Consider the following 26,456-nt stretch of genomic DNA (forward strand, 5'->3'; position numbering starts at 1 on the left):
CATGATTTAATCATGTAGACCATACTATATTAATGAACCTTGTCTTCCCAGAACTTATAGTACACTGTCATTTGTTTCATAGAGTGACCTCTTCCTCATTCCCTTGAAAATTCTATAGGGGTATGTATTTAAGAACTAAAAGTGAATTTTTTAAAAAAAGTTCATTGTGGTAATCATTTATTGTTGTTGAGTCATTTTAGTCCTATCTGACTCTCTATGATCCCACTTAGGGTTTTCTTGTAAAAATACTGAAGTGGTCTTCCATTTTCTTTTCCAGCTCATTTTACAGATGAGGAGTGGGGCAAACAGGGTTAAGAAACTTGCCCAAGCTCATACAGCTAGTAAGGGTCTAAGGCTAGATTTGAACTTAGGTCCTCCTAACTCTGGGACTGGCACTCTATTCACTGCACCACCAAATTGTACAGCATCTCCAAAAATAACCTCTCTCTGATCCTGATGTCCTTTCAAGTAATCATATCTCACATACTTTTCACTGCCAAATTTCTAGAAAGAATTCTCATCACTCAATTTCAATGCCCTTACCACACCCACTCAGGCTTCAGCTTCCTACAATTTGGCTCTCATGCCTACCAACCACTACAGTGAAACTTCTCTTCTAAAGTCATTAATGATTTCCTTACCACAAAAACCAAGGGAATCTTTTATTAACGCTCATTTTTTTTTTAGCTCAATAAAGTATTTGATACTGTTTATCACCCCACCCCACTCTTAGGATCTTTTCTTTGGATTCTAGGATGCAGCACTGGACTAGTTTTCTTCTTTTCTGATCCTTCCTTCTAAATTTTCATTGCTGGCTCTACTTTCTCCTATCTCCTGAAGATACTGGAGTAGGTTTCCAATTTCCTTCTATAGTTTGTTTTACAGATGAGAAAACTGAGGCATACAGGGCTTCATGACCTTCCCAGAGTCACACAGCTAGGAAGTATCTGAGATGAGGATCCCATTAGACTTTGTTCTTGTCCTTGATCTATAAACTTTTGTTTCTAAGACTACAGTTCTTCCTAGTATTGGATTACATGTAAGTCTCTATATCCAGCTCTGACCACCTCTCTGATCTCTAATTTAACATTTACAGCTGCCCGCTGGATATCTCCACTGGGATGTCTAGAACATTAATAAGTTCAAAATTAAATTCATCATTTTCCACATTAAATCTGCTCCTCTACTAAATTACTCACCATTCACAGATTCAAAATCTTAGAGCCATTCTTGACTCTTATGATGTCGTTATTCTCCCACCCACCCTCTTGACAATACCACCCCAATAACTTTTTCGTTTGCCCCTTCTCTTCTATTCTCACAGTTGCCATGGTTGAATTCTTAACTACCATCCTGCCACTCAAATCATTCTCTTAATTCATTTCCTCTCTTTTCTCTCCCAGTCATCCTTCACTCAGCTGCCAGAGTATCTTCTTAATGCATAGTTATGGCCGTGACTACTAAACTTCCTTAGTGGTTTCCCATTGTTTGAAAGACAAAATATGACATAAAATATAAACTCCTTAGCCCGGAATTCATGGCCCTCTACAATCTGGATCCAATCTACCTTTCTTTATTTTATACTATTCCACTTCATGCATTCTACACTATGGCCTAACTGGACTGTGATGGATTTAGAGTCAAAAGACCTAATTTCAACTACTGACCCCATTATGTACTCCTTGTGTGTAACCTTGTTCAAGCCCTTTAGTCTTTATTAGCCTCAGTTTCCTAATATGCAAATGAAGTGTCCAACTAGGGGGATTATGGTTCCTTCCAGCTCTAAATTTAGAATCCTATGAATTTATGTTCCTGATTTTCAGTGATGCATAGGTAATGGGAAACACCCAATATGGAAAGTTGGTGCTTTTAATGGAAATATACTGTTAACAAAACCACTTATCTTTGTAAAATCAAATGCCATGCAAAAGGAATAATTATGATTTGGGTACACCCATCCTTAATAATTATCATCAGAGATCATAAAAGAACATAACATAGGGTGGGGGGAGAGGGAAACAATTTAAAAGAGCATATTTTTTAAAAGAGAACTATTACTTTGTTCTCATCAAAGACTTCACTGTCATACAGTAATTTACCTTGAAATATAAATGACCTAGAGGCAGTAACAGCATAATTGACTCCATTTTCACTGTAAATGAATTTACAGGTATAATCTCCTGTATCAGCAGCTGTTGGATTTTTAATTATCAGATAATCTTCCTTTGCATAGTAATGTTGTCCTTTGAGGGCTTTACAATTCTGAAAAATAAAATCGTATTCAATTTCCAGCTAGCCTTAATGCTCTAAATTAATTATCTAGCATCAATCGATATCACTGCTATTTCTCACCTTAAACCAGTCAACACGTGCTATTTCATTATAACGTTCAATTGTAGGACAATGAATCATTGACCTCACTTCTGATCCTTGTGCTGTTTTATACAACAAGTCTTTGGGGACAACACAACCTTGTGGTTTGGGATATATTGTGATATTAACATATCCACCAAAAGAGACCTTGGGGCTGTTAAAATAAAAGGAATCAAAATCAAAAATTTAAAACCAAGGTTTCCACCAAGCATTTTGAAAAGAAATAAGCCTAACTCTAGTTATTATTCATTATTTTTACACTTTATGAAAACTGATATAGAATGAGACTTCTAGGAAGATGAAGAAGAAAGTTGCAAGCAAACCTGTCTCCTTGTAATTTCCCCTTGGGAAAAAAAGTTAATTGAATTTCTGAAAAAAAAATAAAATTGCCAAAAATTCCTTACAAAAAATGAAAATTCACCTAAGAGACAATGAACAAACTGATGCAATTCAAAAAATATATTGTAGGAACAGTAGGAGAAAGATATTGGAAAAGGTGAATAGTGAAAGAGTATAATCAATAGCATCAGAAATGGTACAACATATTTTGTGCTATAGTGAAGGAATAGAAATAGTAAGGCTAAGTCTGTGTTACATTTTTTCAAAAGGGATTACAATTGACAAAGAAAGGTAGAAGTTATATAGGGATTAAATTACTTTATAAAAATCATAAGTTAATGTACAAATCCCCCAAAATATGTTCAATGTAAGAAATAGATCTAATGCCAAAAGATATCGGGATATACACAAATTCAGACTAGTCTTTTAGGCTAAAATTGAACACATTATACCTTGCTCAAGAAAATATGCAAATGCTGACTATACATGTATAACCTATATTGAATTGCTTGCCTTCTCAGTGAGGGAGGGTGGGGAGGGCGTAAGGGAGGAAAGTTGGAACTCAAAGGTTTAAAATTTAGTGTTAAAAATTGTTTTTACATGCAGCTAGGAAATAAGATACATAGGCAATGGGCTACAGATATCTATCTTGCCCTACAGGAAAATAGAAGGAGAAGGGGATAAGAGAAAGAGGGGGTGGGGGTGATAGAAGGGAAGGCAGATTGGGGAAAGGGGTAATCAGAATGCATGCTGTCTTAGGTTGCAGGGAAGGGAGAGATGAGGAGAAAATTTGGAACTCATCTTGTGGAAGTGAATGTTGAAAACTAAAAATAAATTAATTTAAAAAACAAAAAATATTCAAAAGCAGCAAAGATAATTGACATATTTTTTTAAAAAAATCATATACTCAAAGATACTTAGAAAGCATAACAGTTAAACATATAAAGAAAAAACTTATTGTCTCCTGTAAAATAAAAAAAGATTGGGAATTAGTAATAGTAGAATATGGTAAACCCAGCAAAACATATATTTGGAATATATGATAAAGCTTTGAACAGAGTTTTTAAGAACCTAGGTTTAATAAATATATGAAAATAATGCAATGAAAAAGCAGAGAATATATGCATTTTACCCCAAATATATGAAGGAATTAATTAATTATAAAATTAATCATGTTATCGTAGGCAAATTTTGAAATGAAATCTTCAACAATCCATGCAGATCATAACAGAGTAGAGCTAGTAACGAGAATATGATCAAAACGTACACGGAAATCAATAAAATTTATCAAGGCTTTATTGAACAAAGCCTTGGTTTAAAAAAAGTTATATAGAGAAGGAATAATGGATTAGAGGACTTTTAATAAAATTGAGTGTCCCAATCACATTAAGGATGTCAAACCCTAAGTAGTCCATTTGTAGCTTGATAGTGATATGAGACTTTGTATACATAAAATGATTAGGAATCAGCACAAGATTGGCAAAGAAAATAGACCTGACCTTGAGTATCATTTGCCTCTGTATATCCCTTTCTCTGCCTTCTGCCCACAGTAAAAAAGAGGAACCATTCTGGCTCAAGTATGGGCAACAAGAGAGAATCCAGTGCCTGGGCAGAATCCTGCTTTTCAAAGGATGAAAAACAGAGCTCAGAATCTGAAGGAACCAAACTGGGGAGGCTTCCTGCTGGTTCTTCTAGGTTAAAGTTCTGGCTCTTTCCACAATTCAATTAATTTTGCATTAATTCTAGCAGCCTATTGGCTTGTCTTTCATAATCCATCTTGATTAAAGTCACATTCATGCCACATAAGTGCACATAGCAGTGCCAGAGGCAAAAATCCCAAGACAGTGGAGACCATGAGTCAGTGGTGCAGTCACATACTCAACATAGCACGAATGTTGTTTCCTGGTGGGAAATACACCATATAAGTCCAGCAATGATGTTATGTACTGTTGAGGAACAAATCCCAGAAACTCAAACACATTGACTAACTCGAGAGAGATAACTGTGTCCATTGAGGAACAGCTTGAGAATACCATGAGAAGAAATTAATGACCCTGAGGTATTAGAGATGAAAATTGCCCTTCCACATGTCTTCTACATGTGTTGGCCTTTCTAGATGTGTTCAGTCTCTCCACTGATGACATATATACTTGACAGAGAATAGGGATTTTGTTTGTTGAGGTAAACATTCTATTGTGAACCTTACTATGTTATACCAATAAATGCCACGGCTAAAAGCCAACTGTGTCCTCTGGCTGACTGATGAATGATAAATGTATTGGTAGGGGCAATAGGCAGCTACTGAAGAAGACTTCATGCTCAGAGGATTGATAAGGTCAGACCTGTGCTTCAGCAATATCAGTATGGCAGCTGTGTTGAGGACGAATAGGAAAGAGGGGAAGCAGGGAAAGCAATTAGGAAGCGTTTGCAATAACCCAACCAAGCAGGGATAAGGGCCTATTTAGAGGTAAATTTGTGGAACTAAATTGTCTAGTATACTTAAATTAGAAAATGAACAAAATACCAAAATGAAAGCAGAAAAGGAGAGAGCATCAAGATTAGAACAGATATTAATAAAATGGAACATAACAGAGCAATTGAATTGATAAACAAAACCAATAAAACTAAGGGAAGTTTGGGGCAGAGCTTCTAAAAAAAGGAAGGAAATAAACAGTTAGAAAATTTTATTTTTATAAAGGGAAAGAGAAAAATCAAGTGATTAAAACTGAAATCAGAGATTATTAACAAGAGTAAAATAATTTAAGAAAACTGTCAGGAATTACTAGCCCCATTTTATGTTGATAAAATATATAATTTAAAAAAAAAAATAAATTTACATCCCAAGAAAGAACTGATGAATAGAAGTACGTATAGAATGAATTTACATGCCCACAGACACACAAGACATATATATGTATACACATATATATATACACATATATATACATATATATATATATATATACACATACATGTTTGTATCTAATGATAGCCATCTCTAGGGTGAGGGAGGAACAAAAAAAGGAAAAAAAGAATTTTACATGATAAGTTTATTATATATTTAAAAGGAATAACCAGTTCTACATAATAGACTTGCAAGTTCTTGCACAATCATCTTTTTTTAATCAGACTACGTTATGGAAATGTTTGTCTTATTTCATGAATTAAATAAAAAATTTTAAAAAGAAAAGAAAAAGAGGAATGTGTTATGAGACTTACCAAACAGAGAATTTAAAATGTAAAAAGACAAATCTCGAAATATGAGCTCTTTAATGAACTTGCCACGTTTGGGCCAGTGTGCTCCAGTAGATTAGCAAAGAAAATTCTTCTAAATAGTTAAAGAACAAGTAATCCTTTTATTACCTAAAGATAGCATCCTATCCACTTTTCTCTATAGGTTTAGCATGTGTATATTTCTCAAATATCACCAAGATAAGAATCAAAATTTTAAAAATATAGTGTAATGGAATCTTTCTCACGTTATCTCACAGAACTTAATCAGTTTTAAAGTGTTAATTTGATCATTACAAACACTCCCTGTTTTACCTGCTTCAAGTTTACTGGTTCTTTACCTTTTAGTCCCTCAGAGCTTTCTTAGTTTTTCATTTATATTTATTCCCCAAATTCAAAGCTAAACTATTTCTCTAAGGTCCCCCAGTCATTGGTAAAGCCAGGTACTTTTTCTACTGAGCTTCACATGAGTCATTCAGATTCAGGTAAAAACCCATTCACTGTCAGAGCTGTTGGCAGTGTCCCTGGAAGTGATTTTATATTGCAATAATATTAGGTTCATAAGATAGCTTAAGGGAGACAGAAAGAAGACATTACTTAAAGGACTAGCTAGAAGAAGAATGAGAGAATGCCACAGTTAGGGATCTCTGTAATTTCACTAGTATACTGAATTGTTGTTTAGTCACTTTTCAGCTCTGTTGGACTCTCCATGACCTCATTTGGGGTTTTCTTGGCAAAGATGCTGGAGTGTTTTTCCATTTCCTTCTCCAACTCATTTTACAGATGAGGGAACTTAGTCAAGCAGGGAAAAGTGACTTGCCCAGGGTCACACAGCTAGTGTCTGAGGCCACATTTGAACTTAGGAAGATGTGTCTTACCAGATGAGGAAAGTTCCTGTGCCAATGCCAGTCTGTACCTTTTCTGCAACTTGCAGTCAAAGAGTTGTATCAAGCAATGAGAAATTTTTGATTTGCCCAGAGTCTCACAGTATGTGGGATTTGAACCCAAGTTTTTCTGGCTTGAAGGCAGGACTTCTATCAATTATTATTCTGTCTCTCAGCAGAGAGAATCTTACCAAGACAGAGATCAAAATGACTGACATCCATAGGTTGGCTGCCTGAAGTTTTTTTCTTTTATTATTTTCTCGTTAAGTGGAATGCTGAAATAGTGAAGGCCCCTCAGTATGGTATTGAATAGAATACTGAAATAGTGAAGCTCCCCTCAGCATGGGAAAAGACCTTGTCTCTCCTACCATCCACTCCCTGACTCTGCACCCCTTCTATATTTTTTAGAAACTGCTTTGCTGAGAAAGTAGAGGTAAGAAATTACATCAGTAGACAGACATCTGCAAGGTCCTGCTTATCTGGCTTTTACTCCCTTTTCCCTGGTCTCATGCCTGTCTTTTTGTTCTTTGCTCTCTGTTGCTGGGAAAAGATTCCATGTTTAGAATGTGAGCTCCAAATCCAGTCAATGGGAAGAGGAGCCAGTAGGGGGTGGGGGAAATCTGCGTTAGGGTCTATATAACTTGCTTTGAGCTGAATGCAACACACACACACACACACACACACACACACGTGCTGGCATCATCTTGGGCCATGCTGGGGTGTGTCCTTTCTCATGAGAAAGTAATAAACTCCTTTTTGCCTTTTCTCAAGAACAGTCTCTGTCTATTTTTAATGTGAGTAGAGGTCTCTGACCCACACATCCTCATCTCTACATACCTTTTTATAGTACAATTATATATTCCAGAGTCTTTCACTGAAGTTGGTAGAAATTTGAGTTGGACCCCTGAGGAATATATCCGACTTCTTTTACTGGTAGTAATGCTTTTATTAGATTTAAAGTAAGTCCAGTAAACTTGGGATCCAGGTTTTGTTGATCTGGGACACAACGCAATTAAAGCCTCGTTTTCCATTGCGTTATAGTGTCGGCCTGCAAATGAAGAAGACAGATTAAATGAAAGTCATATGTGTGTATATATTCGTGTATGTGTGTACACACGAACACATACACACATATACATATATAAAGACACTCCACTGTGTATGTTTTAGTTGAATCATTTCAGTCATGTCTGACTCTTCATGATCCTATTTTGAATTTTCTTGGCGAAGATACTGGAGTGGTTTGCCCTTTTCTTTTCCCAGCTCATTTTACAGATGAGAAAACTGAGGCAAAAAAGTGTAAGTGATTTGCCCAGGGACACCAAAATATTAAGCTTTTGAGGCTGAATTTGAATCTAGGGAGATGAGTCTTCCTGACTCCAGGCCTAGCACTCTATCCACTGTACCATCTGCCTCCACTGTGCATAGCTTTAAAAATTATTTCTTAGTGGAATTTGTATTCACAGCTGTATCAGAAATGAAAATTCTAATTTCTGATCCAGCTAAAGAAGGCCCAGGTGAATAATCGCTTGGCTGGGTACCATGGACTACCTTTTATAGTATAAGGAGTAATAATTATAGGCTCTGGAGTCACAGGACCAAGGTTCAAATTCAGCCTCTGACACTTACTATCCATGTGGCTGTGGGTAGGTGGCAGAGAAGATGGTGAGCTGAATCTGGAGTCAGCAAGACCTAAGTTCAAATCTGGACTATTTCTTTCACTAGCTGTGTGACCCTGGACAAGGCATTTAACTTCTCTCTCAGTTCCCTGAACTGTTATAAGGGGATAATAACAGCACCTACCTCAAAGGATTGATGAAGATCAAGTGACATACTATTTGTAAAGTGCTTTAGAAGTGGGCACAGAATAGGCACTTTAAAAAATGCTTGCTTTTTTCCTTTCTTCATCTGGAAAATAAGAGTGTTTGTCTAGAGAACCTCTGAGGTCCCTACCAGCTCTAGAGCTATAATGCTATAATTTGGAACTGGATTCACTGCAATGCTTCAATGGAAAAGTTGTTTGTCTGTGTAAAAGTAGGTCCATTGGTCAAAGTCTCAAATGATTTTAGAGCTAAAGAGACCTGCTCTCTCATATTACAGATGGGGAAAGATCGAATGACTGACTTGACTGACTTGCCCAAAGTCACAAATGGCAGTTAGGACTAGAGTCCAAACCAGCACAACACAAAAGGACCTTTGCCTTGACAACAGCAAGTATTCTAACATAAAGTAAAAATATCTGGAATTAGTTTTAGTCAAGGTCAGATAAGAAGTTTTTTTTAATTAAAAATGGTTTTTAAATCAATGGAAAGAATCTTACCTCGCATTGCTGCTATGGACTCTATAAAGAGAGCTGATAAAACCAGGAAGCACCAGAACTCCATTTTTCCCCCAGTTTGGTACAATTTAATTAGATAATGAACACTGGGATAAACTGGTAGCATGTGATGGTAAAGATGATCGTCCACCAGATTGCTGGTGTTCACTGCAAGGCCTATAGAACATAGCAAACAGTATTTGCACACACACACACATCACTGAGAGGCAGATTATAGTTATCAAGCATATATCCATACTGAGCTTCAAAAGAACAAATGAATCACACCCCCAACCAATTCTGTGCATTTTCCCCAGTTGTATCCTATGCCTGGAATTCCCTCCCTCTTTCATCTCCACCTCCTGACACCCTAGGGTTCCTTCAAATTCCAGCTAACTTTCTGCCTTCTGCAAGAAACCTTTCTTGATCCCCCTTAAAGCCAGCACCTTCAATCTGTTGATTATTTCCCATTCTCCTGCGTCTATCTTACTTGTATAAAGTTGTATGCATGTGGCCTCCTCCATTAGACATGAGTTTCTTGAGAGACTGCCTTTTGCCTTTCTTTGTGTATGCAAAGCTTATAACAGCGCCTTACATATAGTAGACACTTAAACAGTGCTTGTTGGTTGATTGAGCACCTACTTTATCCTTAACATTATCTTAGCTACCCAGAACTCTATTCTTGCTGGTCTGACAAAGCAACATTTTCTAATGGATACTGTCACAAAGACCTATGTTCAAAGCCTGCCTCTGACTTATACTAGCTTGGCGGTCCTGGGCAAATTGCTTCATATCTCTGGCACTCCGTTTCCTCCTCTGCAAAATAAGGGAATTGGACCTAGTAACCTTTGGGTCCCTCCCAGCTCTAAATCTATGATCTTTTGTCCCATGATCCTTCTGACTATTGATGCATTTCAATGACCCCTTCATTTTAAAGTTTCATTTCAATACCCACTTGGAATATTGAAGGTGTAGACAGAGTATACTAAGAAAGAATTCAAACGCTTTACAATTTTCAAAGTAATTTATATGCATTATTTCATTTCATCCTCACAACAACCCTGTGACATAGGCACTTAAGGGATTAAAATGCTTATTTTGTAGAAGATGAAGTTAAATTCTAGAGATTTTAAGTGGCTTGCCCAATGTAATATTGCTGGTAAGCATAAAAAATAGGATTTGAATCCAGGTTTTCTGATCACAGTTGCTGTGAAAGATCATATAATAACTCCCCCTTCCCCCATCTCAACTTTTATCAAATCTTTCACAGCCAAAAACTTTTCAAAGTCAACGGGAAATTATTAGAAATTATTCTGGCAAATTGTGTATGTATGCTTAAAAATTATTGACATATATAAGCTGTGCGGTTTAGAAAGCAATTTACATTCATTGCCTTACTAGAGCCTCAAAATAATCCTATGACATAAGTATTACAGGTGTTTTTAGCTCTGTTTTACAGACTCAGAAAAAGTTAAGTGATTTTCCCATGTTGACACAGCTAGTAAATGTTAGTTTTAGGTTTCAAACCCACATTTCTCTCCTGACTACAAATTCAGTCTTCTTTATACCTCACCAAGGAAACCAAGATATCTAAAGAGATTTCTCTTCTTTCCCCTCCACCACACACACATACACACATGGAGAGAGATTAAGCACTCTCATGTTAATTTAAGCAAATAGGATCATTCAAACTAGTTTGTGGCAAAAATCATTTGGACCTCATTTGGACTCACCCAACTTCAGAGAAGCTGCTTTTGCTGCCAGCACACCTGTCAGGAAGAAACTTTGTGAGAAAACATCCTTTTTTTCCTTTAAAATGGTATGAGTAAGAAGGTGAGAATGTGGTGTTGGGGGGTGGAATTCAGGGATAGAAACATGAGCACAAAATTTTAAATATAATAGTAGTCCCTGAAAGCTTTCTAATACTTTTTTTCCCCTTGAGTTTATTTGCTGAAATCACTATTTTTCTTAACTAGGTTGACATTATAGACAGATAGTTATTTTGTACTCACCCAGACTAAGGGACCAAAGAGAATGCATTGATAACTAATTCAGGTAGGACAGATCCAAATTTGGGGGCTTTTATTCTAAGCCATTAGACACCCCTGCTCAGTGTTAAACTAGGAATCTACCAAATGAAAAATCTTCATGCCCACATTATTTCCATTCACCCACCCACCAACCCTCCCACTAAAGTTCATTTTAATCCAAAATCAATGATTTGATTCGGCATGAAGAAAAAACACTGAGATCATAATTCTTTCGCTTAGTATAGAAACACTAAAAACATCATTTCAACATCTAGAGGAAGAATTTGTTTTAGTAAATTACCAAACAGTCTCAATTCTGCCTGGTCAATTGCCTTAAAAAATATTTGCTTATCTCAGCAATTTACTCTTATTTTGACTTTCTGGCTCAGGCTGGGAGACACTGGTCTGGAGGCTATCCAAAGGTCTGCTACAGAATCTTTCCCTCTGTCTGGAATGAAAGGGAGATTGCTCTCTAGGCACACATCCCTTTTCATATGTTAAATTCTGTTACAAACAAAAGTCAAAAGAATTGAACATATAGTAAAAGGTCCCCAAATTCACATAAATGATTCATTGAAACCATTGAATGGTTTCATTCAAAGAAGTCAAGGTTAGGCCTACGGTTCAACAGATTGAACTCAAATCCCTTTGAACAGAAGGCAGCTTTTACAAATTAGGGATGGATGCAAAGAGGGAACAGATAGGGGTAGCTATCTCACCCTTCCGGGAGTCCTGCAGGCCATCTGGTATGCCTAATCTGAGTGAATTTCCCCATAACAGTGTGGTAATCACCCATGATATTTGGAATGGGAAGTTCTGCATTCAAATGTTGTCTCCTGAATTTTCTTTCTTTCTACCTGCTTGACTTTGGGCCAATACCTTCTTTCTAGGTACTAGTTTCTTCATCTATAAAATGAGAGGGTTAGATTAGGTAATGAAGAAAGACCACTCTAGCTGTAAATCTAAGAACTTCTGATGATCCAGAGCTGCTGTTGGAGAGTAAGGAACTAAAGTAGGCCATCAGTGAAAGAAGATGTCTCTGTCAACTGATTCACTCTACAAATACTTAATTAAGCACCTACTACAACCATGCTCTCTCTGTATATAGATGATTCTCAACTTGTATAGATATAAAAGTATGCACTAAGTAGTCATTGAGGTTCTTTTGGTCTCCTTTTTTTGGTACTCAAAAGGTTTCACACACACACACACACACACAATTGTGTCACTCTTTCAGGTACCTTTTATTCATTGATGCCTTGGCAACTGCGTCATCTCCAGCTCCAATCTCCTCTACATGCATTTAACCAATATGGCTGCCCTTCCTATCTTTGTTTTTCTCAATGTCATTTCTTGTTTTTTCCCCCAATTTATTTTTTGAAATAAGAAAATTTTATTGATGTAGTTTATTTTTTTAGAATGCCCAGGGTCACACAGCTAGTAAGTATCTGAGGCCAGATTTGAACTCAGGTTTTCCTGACGCCAGGCCTGGTACTCTATCCGCTATGCCACCTACCTGCCCCCTAATTTGAAATTTAAGCAATATAAAAAATAAACTACATCAATGACATGTTCTTATTTAAACAAAGTATAGCACTAAGAATTCTCTTTGCTTTGACTTTGTATTTATCTTCCATTAATATACCTGTAGCCGTGTTTTAACAATTCGGCTAGCAGCTGCTGTGGGGGTGTAAAACCAACAACAACCACTGCAAGCCCAGGTTCTTTTGATCTGCTTTACTAAGGAAAGCAATGTTAAGGGGTTAACAATCTTACTTTAATCTAGCATACAGATATCATTCACTTAGTTCAGGGAAAAAGCCAGCATCCTGAACTTCAGAGCAAAAATGATCAGATTACAAACAGACCCAATGCAATTCATAGTTACCAAGAAAACCATCAACATCTGAGTTCGGCCAGAAGGCACTTACAGCGGCTTCCCAGAGTCCCACGCCTCCAGGAGCAGAGCCTTAAGCAAATAGCTCTGTCTTCTCTTTTTATACAGTTTCAGACTTCATCAAATGTCATCTGAGCCACCAGAACTTAGGCTCCTATGATTGGCTCTGGTGTTAGCACCTCCCTTCATTGGCCCCACCTGGAGCCCCACCTTAGTTACCCATTCACACCCACATAAGCTTAGCACTAATAGATAGGGGTTTGGGCCTAGGGCTTAGCACCTAGTAAGACTCAAAGACACTGAATTAATCAAAGGAAACAAAGGCCAAACTCTTCAAGGATCCCCAATACAACACCCCCCCCCTCCACTTGTCCACCATCCATGGCCAAGTTAAATTAAATCAAATATCCTGTCATTTTATCCACACTTGATGTCTCTAACACCAAATGGCATCCTTTTTGTGACTTCTATTCCCTTCAAGGCTGACCTTGGCACTCCTTTTAACCTGTTTTTCTTTACTAAAATGTCATTAGGTACCATGATTTTCCCTATGCCCTCTAATCTCCATACAGGAAAATATGTAGATGAGGTGAAAGTTTATGTTCCATTACACTTCACAAATGGACGTAAGCCTCATTTCTAATATATTATCTGACCTTGCATCATTCCTGTCTCTCAACAGAATTCAAAAGAACTATAAATTCACAAAGTAACCAAAGCAGCACAGTTTGAATGATGTAGGGATAAGCCAAAGGAGGAGCATTTATACACCCCTTTATACACCCATTTATATACCACAGATAATTAAGTAATTTCTAAGCTTCCTAATATTTTTATTAATTTAATATTAATTAATTAATTAAAATTAATTTAATATTTTCTAATATTTTTATTAATAACAATAAGGCAAAATTACTTACATTATCTCATTTGATCTTCATAAGAACCCAGTGAGGAAAGTGCTGTTGTTATCCGCATTTTATACATTAGGAAAAGGAGGATTAGAGAAGTTAAGTGACTTTCCCAGGGTCATATAGACAGTAAATGCCAGAGGTAGGTTTCAAACCGAGGTCTTTCTGACTCTAAGATCAAAATGTTTTCCAATATGCCAAGTTGCAGAATGAGCTGACTCCATATGCTCTCAAACAGAGCACAGAGGCATCCTCTGTTCAACAAATATTTAATAAACAATCCCAAGGAAGATGATGACCCTGGACCGAGGACTTGTGATAGTCTTATCTGGATGGCTAGAGACATGCCAATAGTAAGCTTTCACAGCTTACAATTTAATTAAGGGCTACTTCTGAATGTGAAATCCTATGAGAGATAAGCTGAGGGTTGAAATTTGGGTTCCTTAAAGGGTTCCTTCAAAAAAAATAGAGGGAAAAACATCAGATCCTCATTAAGAATGAGACTAAATGTGGAAATATGTTTAATATGATTGTACATGTGTAGCCTATATCAGATTGCATGCCTTCTTGGGGAGAGGGGAGGGGAGAGAGGGGGGAAAATTTGGAACTCAAAATCTTATAGAAGTGAATGGTGAAAACTAAAAATAAATAAAAGAATGAGACTAGAGCCCTAGAACAAGGATTTGGGGATGATGCAACCCAGGCATTGTGGCATAGCGAACATAGAGAGGGCTTTGAAATCAAGAAGACTTGGGCTATCTGTAACACACTATTCCTGTGACCCTGATAGATCACTTAACTTCACAATATGCTTAGCCAACTTTCTAACATTTTAAGTAGTAGAGAAAGTGTCAACCCACATTGGTAAAGGTAATTTCCTCACCTGGGAGGGACCAAACCAGGGAAATAATCATTCATCCAGTCTCTGTCCCATGCAAATTTTGCTAATTCATTGAATGGTAAGAAAGGGGGAAAAGCACAGTGTTTCTTTCCCTGATTTGTTAGCCAAGTCTCCTGACCTTTCTGTCTAAGAAATGGTAAATTATGATAATTTCTCCATAAGAAGAAAGAAAGAACTATGTCCCTAGGTTCCTCTAGCTTCCTTCTCTTACTGTGAAGGGAAGCTGGCATCCAAGTTCATGGAAAAGTATTTCAAACACGAGTGCAAATTAAAATCAGAGTAGCTTTTCATTCTAATGCTACAATTCTATTCAGTTCAAATCAACAAACATTTGCTAAGCACCCTTTAGATACCAAGGCAATGTGCTAGGCTTGGCATATGGGACCCCTAGACTTGGTTAGCAAATACTAATAACATGTATCCCCCCAAACATGGTGATCAATTAGCAAATATTTGCTAATGATTTTAGCTTTGACTGATAGATTCCTTTCATCATAACCTTAGGAAAGCAATGAAGAAGCAGGTCTTGGTTAACACCTACAGAAAGAACTAGAAGAAACTACTAGAGATCCCCATTCTGAACTTAAGGAAAAGCAGACCTGATTTCATAGAAGTGAGGGATGCCCCACCTATGGAAATAGAAAATAGATTTTAAAAGACAGTAAAGATAACGAGCACATGATCTAGGATACAATATGTGAAGTAGCTTTCAGACATAAGACAGTAAAAGCACTTTTAGATATAGGATGATAAACACTCTAAGCAAAAAATATTTTTTTCTGAGGCTTTTGGTGGAAGGGAGGAAAGAGAAAGAAGGAAGGAAGGGAGGGAGTGAAAAAGGAAGGCAGGGAGGAAAAGGGAAGAAGAGCAAAACAGAGAAAAGAAGAAAAAAGAAAGAGAAAGTGATCAGTGTTTATTTGTGCTTGTTTTAAGTAATTTAGAGTTTTCAGTGTTGTCTATTTCTGTGTCACAGCAAATCCAGTTAACTCTTTTATGCTGTGGTCTGATCAGCCAAGAGAAATAGAGTAAAAGGAAAGAACTTTTCTGCTGAAAACTTCAAACCTTTCAAAAGACATAATCTCATCCTTCTGTTCCTAATTCTGGTTAAGTTGAGAATGGAGAGAGAGAGAGAGACAGATAGGGAGGGAGGGAGGGAGGGAGAGAGAGAGAGAGAGAGAGAGAGAGAGAGAGAGAGAGAGAGAGAGAGAGAATCAGAGCAGCAGAAGCTCAAAAAAAATCCCAATCCATTTGGACGCTGATAGAAATGTGACAATATCCAGTGAAGGAGGAGAGGAACAATTGAAAAGCATTATTTGTTACAAGAAACCAAAGGTTATGTATACAGCAAAGGAACTGGGATATTAAATTTTTTGTCCTTTTTTTTCTCTATGTGCTTGTAATTTAGTTTCAATGTTCTGGTCTTTGAAAAGTTGGCGTCTCTATTGACTTTTCCTGAGCCCTATTTCTCACTCACTCCCAACCAGGTGCTCCTAGCCTCTTACCTGGACTTTTAGAATAGTCTCCTAATTGGTGTTGCTGCTTCCCTTCATTTTCTAATCCTGATATCAAATTGACATTTCAAAAACATTGGTCTGCCTATGTCAACTCTCCATTCCCCCCAGCCCCCCAGATACACATACTCAAAAAAGCCTCACTGGCTCTCCTTGGATAAAAATATTAAGTCCTCTGCCTGGAAATTCAAGTCCTTCAGAACTTATCGCTCATCAACTTGTCAGTTTTATTTCACCTTCCTCTCCTTCACACATGCTCTATTCCAATCAAAATGATCCATTTGCATATAACCCCTGTATTTGACATTCCATCTCACATCTCTGTGGAATCCTGCTTTTGTCTATGAAGTTCCTCATGTTAGGAGTGTACTCCTTCCTCCCCTGTATCTCTTAGAATTTTTAGCTTCCTTCAAAACACAGTTCAGGTGCTACTTCTTTAAACAAGGCCTTCCCTGATACCCTCAATTAATAATCTCACTCTTTAGAAATTAATTTGTATTATAAGAGGCAATCTGGGATAATTAGAGGCTGGCTTTGGAATCAGGAAGACCTAGGTTTTAGTCCTAATTGTGACATATTCTGATTGTAGAACCCTACGTGAGTCACTTAATCTCTTAGTATCCCAAACAACTCTATAGGACTATAAGTCGCACAACATTTGCCTGTGAGAGAACTCCCTACAACAATGAACCCATAGGTGTAAACTTTAACAACCAAAAAAGAAAGCCTTCATATTTACTGTATATTCATATATTTGTATACATATCATATCCCCTCCCCTGTAAAATATTAGTTCCTAGATGGTAAGAATGATCTCATTTTTATCTTTGTTTCTTTATATTATCTTTATCTCAACACTGTCCTAGAACAATGCCATACACCAGGGCAGTCCAAAATACAGCCTGACTACAAGCATAGAAATTTACATAAATGCTTTAGTAACTGAAGCTGAGCTACTGCAGAGCTCTCACTAAAATGGTAAATCAAAATATATTGTCTATTGTTTCAATAAAAACCTAAGGTTGGACAGCTCTGCCTTACACATAGTAGGCACTGATCAAATTCTAATTGAATTGAATTTTGTTGAATTAATACCTGCTGTTGGGTATTAATAAATGTTAGCCAGTCTTTGAGAGAACATAGTTATTAGAGGAAGAAACCCAAGTTCCCTGAAATTTTTAAAGTCTTTCTAATAAAATCATTCATATAAACTCAAGAAATTCAGTGTGGTATCTGATCTACTCAATACACTTATAAAAATGCTTATTTGAATCAGTGTCAGAACATCAAGAATGTTAGTCAGAACACAACTCCTGTATTTTAAAGCATCATATGTTTTTTTTTCCTCTGACAGAATAGCAACAACTTCTAGAATAAACAAAATTTTCTTGGAGCAGTTAATTTCATCAGTTGACATAACTTCATTTCCAAAGTCCAACAGAAACCAAATTCCAACAGATTAATTTTTATTTATTCCCCAATATAAACAAATCCATTTCATCCAACGGGATGCTATGCTAAACATTAAAAGTCTTAAGACTAGCTTTAAAATAATTGTGTATGAGGATTTTTTCCCATAAACAAAAGCTCGAAATATGTTTTAGTTATGTTAACCCCTCTGTTAAGAAGAGGATGATAAACAACCCTTTATTAAGTCCTTTCTATCTGCCAGGAATTGAGCTTAGCATCTTATAAATGCAACTGAGAATTCAAACAGCCCAAGGTATTTACAATTCTCTAATACCCCTTTTGAAGGAGCAATTAAAAATCATTCAAGTTCTCAAATTTCAGCCTAATCATTTGGATTGTTATTAGAATAGAACTGGTTAGTTACGGGTTAACAATTAACAAGACAGCTTGAACCTGCAAAGTTTATCAGTTTTCTGATACAGCGGTTCCTTCATTTCTAATTTTCTATTGAGATAACTGGGAGTGATGAATCCAGTCTTTTCTTTTCCACTCTTGCCAAGTCATTCTTGACAGTGGATCTAATTTATGCTATCCTAATTAAGCCAGATTTTTCTTGTCTTCTATTTACAAATTATTTAATTGTGACCTATTGAAATATAAACCTTTTTCTCTGGTCTGTTTCAGCAGAAGAATATTCTTTACCATGACCACATCTAGGACTCTACATTTTGATTTTTAGCTTTTTATATTCTACTACTTAGAGAAAATCTCAGAAAAATGCCATTAACATAAATGCTCAAGAACATATGTTCAGTTAGATATACATGTGAAAGTCTTTGTATCTCAGCTTGTTTAATATTTGTTCCTAACTGTCAAATGTGCTAGATTGCAGCTGACCATCTATTTCCTACCCTTATGATCAACTTAAGTCATGAGACAGGAAACACTTACCAGTTAAGTTGATAGAATGAAACAAAACCAACCAACCAACCAACCAAACAAACAAAAGACATTGTCTTATGAGTCAGAAGACTTCAATTCAATTCCTGGCTTTGCCACTAACTGGTTAGTTAGGTTGACATTGGCAAATTGTTGAACCTCTCTGGATCTCATTGTCTTTTTCTCTTAAGTTTAGAGGTTGGGCTACAACTCTGAAATTTAGATTCTAAATTAAAATAGAGTCAGGTTTTCATGCTATGATTCTTTGAGTATGATAGAGAAGGAAATGCTTCTCCTTCCCACTGCAGCCATACTCTCTGTTCCTCACATACATATAATCACCATAATGATAATCATAATTATTTAATATTAATTGATCAATGAAATATTTACTATTATGATTATATTATTGTATATTAATATTATACATTATTTATATAATGCATGAATTAACATTAATTACTCAATTAATTAGTTAATAATATTGATTTTTATAGGATTGATGAACAGGAGTGAGTACTCTATTATATTTAAGTGTCATGAATTTTTAGTAGGCAAATTGGCATTTTTTCATGACTTCCTCTAGCAGTGCTAGGTAGCCTGGGAATGAGAAGGAAGACTCTAAATGGTGACACTCAATCAGGGTCATAATAGTCAATGATGATAATGGTAATTATTGCTATCATCAATGAGCCAACTAGATTACTATGGTCATTTACTATAGTGTAATTTGTACCTAATCTGTTCCACTGATACACCACTCTATTTCTTAATCAGTACCAGATTGTTTTGATAATTGCTGCTTTATAATACAGTTCAAGATCTGGTACAGCTAGACCACCTTCTTTTGCTTTTTTTTTTTAATTGACTCCCTTGATAGCCTTGAGATTTTGTTTTTCCAGATGAATTGCATTATTTTTTCGAACTCTATAAAATAATTTTTTTGATAGCTCAATTGGCATGACACTGAATAAGTAGATTAATTTAGGTAGAATTGTCATTTTTATTATGTTGGCTCAGTCTACCTGTGAGCAATTAATATTTTTCCAATTGTTAAGATCTGACTTTATTTGTGTGAAAAATGTTTTGTAACTATGTTCATATAGTTCCTGGGTTTTTCTTGGCAGGTAGACTCCCAGGTAGTTTATATTGTCTACAATTACTTTAAATGGAATTTCTCTTTCTATCTCTTGCTGCTTGACTTTGTAATGTATAGAGATGCTGATGATTCATAGGGGTTTATTTTGTATCCTGCAACTTTGCTAAAGTTTTTAATAATTTCAAGTAGCTTTTTAGTTGATTCTCTAGAGTTTTCTAAGTATAATGTCATATCATTGGTGAGGAGAGATAGTTTTGTTTGCTCATTGCCTATTGTAATTCATTTAATTTCTTTTTTCTTCTCTTATTGCTATAGCTAACATTTCTAGTACAACATTAAATAAGAGAAGTGACAATGGGCACCCTTACTTTGTGCCTGATTGTATTGGGAAGGCTTTTAACTTATTGCAATTACAGATAATGCTTGCTGATGATTTTACATAAGTATTACTTATCATATTAAGGTAAGTTCCATTTATTCCTATGCTCTCTAGTGTTTTTAATAGGAATAAGTTCTGTATTTTGTCAAAGGCTTTTTCTGCAACTATTGTAACAGTCGTAAGATTTCTATTAGTTTTGTTATTGATATGGTCAGTTATACTGATAGTTTCCCTAGTGTTAAACCAGCCCTGCATTCCTGGTATAAATCCCACCCAGTCATAGTGTATGATCCTTGTGATATATTGCCATAATTTCTTTCGTAATATTTTATTTATTTATTGGTTTTTAACTTTCTTTCTCTGTTTTGGCTCTTCTTGGTTTGGGTATCAGCACCATATTTGTGTCATAAAAGGAATTTGGTAGAACTACTTCTCCATCAATTTTTCCAAGTAATTTATATAGTATTGGGATTAATTGTTCTTTAAATGTTGGGTAGAATTTGCTTGTGAATCTCTCTGGTCCTGGGGATTTTTTCTTAGAAAATTCACTTATGGCTTGTTCAACTTCTTTTTCTAAGATTGAGTTTTTTAAGTACTTTTTCTGCTTCAGCTAATCTGGGTAATTTATATTTTTGTAGATATTCATCCGTGTCATTTAGATTGCCAAATTTATTAGCATATAAGTGAGCAAAATAACTTCTAAAAATTGTCCTAATTTCCCCTTCATTTTGCATTTTTGATATTAGTAATTTGGTTTTCTTCTTTCCTTTTTTAAATCAAATTAACCAATGGTTTATCTATTTTATTTCCTCCCCATAAACCCAACTTCCAATTTGATTAATTAGTTCAATCATTCTCTAACTTTCAATTTTATTAATCTTCCTTTGATTTTTCAGGATTTTCAATTTGGTGTTTAAGTGGGGATTTTAAAATTTGTTCATTTTGTAGTTTTTTTTAATTATATGCCTAATTCATTGATCTGCTTTTACTCTATTTTATTGATGTAAGCAATTAGAGACACAAATTTTCCCCCAAGGATCACTTTGGTATATTGTCTTGTCATTTTCTTTAATGAAATTGTCAATCATTTCTATGATTTGTTCTTTGATCCACTTTTTTTTGAGGATTAGATTATTTAATTTCCAATTAATTTTTAATGCCTCTTTACAATGCCCATTACTGAATGTAAATATTATTGCATTTTTATTTGAAAAGAATGAGCTTACTATTTCTGCTTTTCTGCATTTGGTTGTGAGGTTTTTGTCCTAATACATGATCAATTTTTGTGTAAATGTCATGCCCTGCTGAGGGAAAGGTATATTCCTTTCTATCCCCATTCAATTTTCTCCAAAGATCTATCATATCTAAAATGTCCAGAATTCTATTGACCTCTTTAACTTCTTGTAATCCTAACTCCTTTCCCTTCCAATATATCATATTACAAGCCCTCCAGTTCTTTAATATGGAAGCTACCAAATCCTGTCTAATCCTGACTGTAGCTCCATGATAATTGAATTGTTTCTTTTTGGTTGTTTGCAATACTTTCTCCTTAATCTGTGAGCTCTGGAATTTGGCTATGATGTTCCTGGGAGTGTTCATTTTGGGATCTTTTTTAGGTGGTGATCAGTAGATTCTTTCAATTTCTATTTTGCCCTCTGGTTCTAATATATCAGGACAATTTTCTTTAATAATTTATTGAAAATGCTGTCCAGGATTTTATTTTTTAATCATGTCTTTCCAGTGGTCCCGTAATTTTTATTTTATCTTTCCTGGACCTATTTTCAAGGTGAGTTGTATTTTCAATGAAAAATTTCATATTTTCTTCTATTTTTTTAAACATTTTTGATTTTGTTTCATTGTATCTTGATGTCTTATAGAGTTAATAGTTTCCAATTGTTCAACTCTAATTTTTAAGGAATTATTTTCTTCAGTTAGCTTTTATATTTCCTTTTCAGTTTGGCCAATTTTATTTTTTAGGGAGTTTTTTTTTGGTAAATTTTTGTGTATCTTTCCTAGTGCTATTTACTCTTTTTTTCATGATTCTCTTGCATTACTCTCATTTCTTTTCCCAATTTTTCTTGTACTTCTCTAATTTGCTTTTTAAAATCCTTTTTAAGCTCTTCCAAGAATTCTTTTTGGGCTTGAGAACAAATTACATTTTTCTTTTGGGCTTCATGTTTAGCCATTTTGACACTATTGTCCTCTTCTAAGTTTATGCCTTGATCCTCCCTATCACCACAGTAACTTTCTGTAGTCAAGCTCTTTTTTTGTTTGTTTTTTTGCTCATTTTTTCTGCCTTTTTTGTGACTTGGTGTTTTTATGTGAGAGTTGGGCTCTGGTCCTGTACTATCCCAAGCTTTTTGTGCTGGGGTTCTGTGTCTTACTGCTGGCTTTCACTGTGCTTCAGGGCTTAGCTTCTTGCTTTCTCTGAAGGGTAGGCTTCCCTTCTGGATTATATTGGGGGGTGAGGCCTCCCTGTTGGTCTCTCTGGGTGTGGGGTTTAGCTGCTGGCCTGCTCCAAAGGTGGAGCCTTGGCACTGGGTTGCTATCATAACAGAGTCTTTCTGGTGGCTGGCCCTGGAAGAGGGATATTGTTGCTGGTCTGCCCCAGGGTGGGGATTCACAACTGGTCAGCAATGAGGTCAAGTCCTCTCTGGTGCCTTATGCTGGGGATGGGGAGGTTAAGGTAAGACCTTGCTGCCCTGCACAGACTGCTCACTTGCTTAGGGGTCTGCTATCTTGCAGGAGGGGGGTGCCTTGCTGCAGGTCCCCTACTATGAGGCCGGCTGCAGCTGCTGCTCTTAGGCTTCACTCCCCTTCCACAATGGGACAGACCTTTCCTACTGGGCAGGTAAGCTGCTTCTCTGCTCCTAGATCAGTTCTAAGGTAGTTTTCTAGTTGTCTGGAGAGGAATTTGGGAGGGCTTCAGATTGTTCCTTCCTCACTCTGACATTTTGACCTCAGAAGTTGTGGATTTTTCTAAAGAACCAGTTTCAATAAGGCTAAGGCATGAGAAAGGCGAGGGGGCAGACAGTATTCCATTAGGAAATCATAAACACTTTGAAAACAAATTGAAATAATTTCCCTAAGAAAGGGTAAATTTCCACAAATAGGAGAGCATATCAGAAGGAGAGATTAATAATGTAGATGTAAGTCTTTGAGGCTAAATCAAGTTAATCCCAGAAAAGGGGAATCTCTGCTCCCTGTGGGTATATCCTCAGTGCTTTATGTTGGGACCTTATCCTTGGCAATTAATTTTTGAAGGGTTAATTGGTTTTTTCTTGTCTTCCTTTTCTACCCCTCCATATTAATAGAATTATGTTTGTTTGTTTTATTACTTCTTAAAAGCACATTTTAATCTCTTGTGCTTGTTAATATTAGTAACAATTTGTAGTTTAAATGGTACTGTGGCTTGAGTTTTGCTGCTGAAGGAATTTTGTTTCATTCACTTGACATATTATAGCTCAGTTGTTTAATTTTAAGCATCTTTGTTCTTTTTCATTGATTATTTTTCCATTATGACTTTTAAAATACTGTTTTAGCTTTAGTTTTGTTTAAGATTGACTGTTTCTTTTGCATCCAATGGAATACTCACCTCTCTACTCCAGAATTTTTTTTCCCGCCATAAACCATCATCTCCTTTGGAATGCATTTTCCAATTGTTCTGGTTTTCCTTTTTTGATATGCAGATGTATTACATTTTCTATGTACTATACCTTATATATACTTATTCAAGGAAGATCCTATTTTATTGGTAGATTCATTTTCCATTTTTGTTGGGTGTTATCCCCAAGCCTCAAACAAAAATGCCTTATTTCAACAAACTATGCTCTGAAAATGTTGTTATGTGAAATATTGTCACTTTTGTCTGTTTTTCCAGCATCTAGCATAGTGCCTGACACATAGTACATATTTAATAACTTGCTTATTGATTGATTGATGCTATTAACTGATAAGTTAAATTGATGAAGCATGACCTTGAACGCTTGAGCAAGTGTTTTAATTCACTGCATGTTAATTGCTATAAATTGGTTGGTATATGAAAATGTTATTGGCACTGTTTTTCATTATCTTGAATATATTTCTATTGCACTGACATAAAGTTGCATTATTTTCTTATTGTGTGTGTGTCTTATATTAATTCCTCACCTCTGCCTCTTGGTCATGCCTTCTGCCAGGAGCCTTTGCCATTCCTCCTTAATCTTAATACCTTCTCTTTGAGATGGTCCTCCAATCTACACTGTACAGTGTATATCCCACTTGTATAAAGCTGTTTTCATGTTGTCTCCCCAATCAGACTGTGAGTTCTTTGAGAGCCAAGACTGTCTTTTGCCTTTCTTTGTTTTCCTAGCACTTAGCACAGTCCCTGCTGTAGAGCAGGTGCTTAACAAATGTTTGCATATTGACTGATCAAAAGCAGTGCACATCAAACCTGGGAAAGCTGCAAGAGATTCCAAAACCAGGTTTTACACTTTATGGGACCCCTCTTTCACACTTGGAATTAGAAAGAAATCTTTCCCTTTTTGGTCCTACAACTAATTAAATGAGTTGGAGAGGTAAAGGGAAAATGGGGTGAGAGAGGTATTTTAGATTCTTACACCACTTTTATCATCACCTTTGTATCCCCCGTGCTTAGCCTAGTGCTTCGTACGGGCTTAATTAATGTGTTTTTTTCTTTTAATTGAATTTGGGGCTTGCAGGCCCTTGAATTCACCATTCCTTAAGGTATGTACCCTTTCTTTATTTTCAAGCCCATAGGTATCAATTTCAAATCAAGGCCTTTGAGAAAAAATTTTGAATGATTCTCCTTCCCTCAACCATTTACCACTCTTGACCCATAACTAATTCTCTCAAAATACACTTGGATTAGCACTACAACCCTTTTGATTTAGGGAGGCCAGAAATCAAAGGATCATAGACTCACAGAATCTCAAAAGTTGTACCTTAGAGAATGTCTTTTTTTTTAAAGGCTAAATCTTCTCATTTCATCCAAACTGAGGATGACTGCTTGTGGACCTAATCCCACTAATAATCAGCATGAGATCTTTGACATGCTCCATTTCTTACCTTGGCTGGTTCTGGGAGGTGTAAATTTGGGAGTGCACCTACCAAGAAACACTCAGAACTTATATGAACACAACTGCAAGATATTTACAGAAATGAAGGCTTTAAGTGGAGAGATATTAACCATTCATAATTAGACTGTGCTACTATAAGAAAAATGACAATGCTATCTAAGTAAATTTATATGTTTAGCACCATATCAATCAGATTACTTAAAGGTTATTTTGTAAAACTAAGTAAAAAGCTTATTTGAAGAAATACAAGGTCAAAAAATCTCAAAAAAATAATCCCAACAATTCTAAAAGTAGGAATAAAGGGGGATAGTAGTACCAGATAACAAATTATAATCAGAAGCAGTTCTCATCAGAACTATTTGGCATGGTTAGAAAAAATGAGCAATAGAACAGATTAAGTAAAGAAGATTCAGAATTAATTAAGAAGCAATCAAATCAAAACTATCAAACAGTAACTAGTGATCAATAAACCCCAAAATGTTAATGCTTAAAGTTAGAAGTCCATATTCAACAAAATCTGCTGCAAAGACTGGAAATTAAGCAAGCCAAAATTGTTTTTAGTCCAACATCTCAAGTCACATGTCATAATAAGCTTGAAATGGACAGCTGATCTAAATATTAAAGGTTGTAGCATAAACAAACTAGAGGATAAGGAAAGAAAATAGCTTAGAATTCTAAACTGAACAAGGGAGAGATGTTATAGAAGATAAAATGGGCAGTTTTGATTATAGAAAATTGGAAATCTTTTGCACAAGCAAATCAGTGAGGAAGAGTTGATAGCAAAATAGTGAACTGGGAAAAAATTTGCAGGTGACTTATCTGATAGAAGTCTGATTTCCAATTTATAAAGGGAAATGATACAAATATATAATAATAACATTCTTCCTTAGATCAGTGAACAAACAGGGAGATATGAACAGGCAGTTTTCAGATGAAGAAATGCAATCTATAAAGAAATCACACAAGAAAAAATTTCTAAATAACTAATGAGAGAACTTCAAATTAAAACAACTTTAAGTTTCAATTTCACACTCATGATGTTGACAAAGATGTAAAAGTGAAGAAAATTACAATTATTGGAGGGTCTATGGAAGAACAGACACACTAATGTATTGTTGGTGGAGCTAAGAATTAGTTCAGAAAGTCTGGAAAGACAT

General features: G+C 35.8%; 1 protein-coding gene across 2 annotated transcripts in view; it reads right to left on the bottom strand.

Moving 5' to 3' along the window:
• Window positions 1-26,456, bottom strand: part of IL1RL1 (interleukin 1 receptor like 1) — a 53,225-nt gene that overhangs the window by 18,766 nt on the left and 8,003 nt on the right. Inside the window, exons 2-6 of one of the 2 annotated variants that reach the window (XM_036758274.1) lie at window positions 10,878-10,913; window positions 9,148-9,321; window positions 7,665-7,875; window positions 2,353-2,527; window positions 2,100-2,262 (exon numbers count right to left, since the gene is read on the bottom strand). In XM_036758274.1, coding sequence (XP_036614169.1) covers window positions 2,100-2,262; window positions 2,353-2,527; window positions 7,665-7,875; window positions 9,148-9,271 — 673 coding nt within the window. In that variant the 5' untranslated portion in view covers window positions 9,272-9,321; window positions 10,878-10,913. The remainder of the gene's footprint in view (window positions 1-2,099; window positions 2,263-2,352; window positions 2,528-7,664; window positions 7,876-9,147; window positions 9,322-10,877; window positions 10,914-26,456) is intronic. The other variant, XM_036758275.1, reaches the window with a different exon arrangement.

Source organism: Trichosurus vulpecula, chromosome 4 (assembly GCF_011100635.1).
Source record: "Trichosurus vulpecula isolate mTriVul1 chromosome 4, mTriVul1.pri, whole genome shotgun sequence".
Taxonomy (NCBI): Eukaryota; Metazoa; Chordata; class Mammalia; order Diprotodontia; family Phalangeridae; genus Trichosurus; species Trichosurus vulpecula.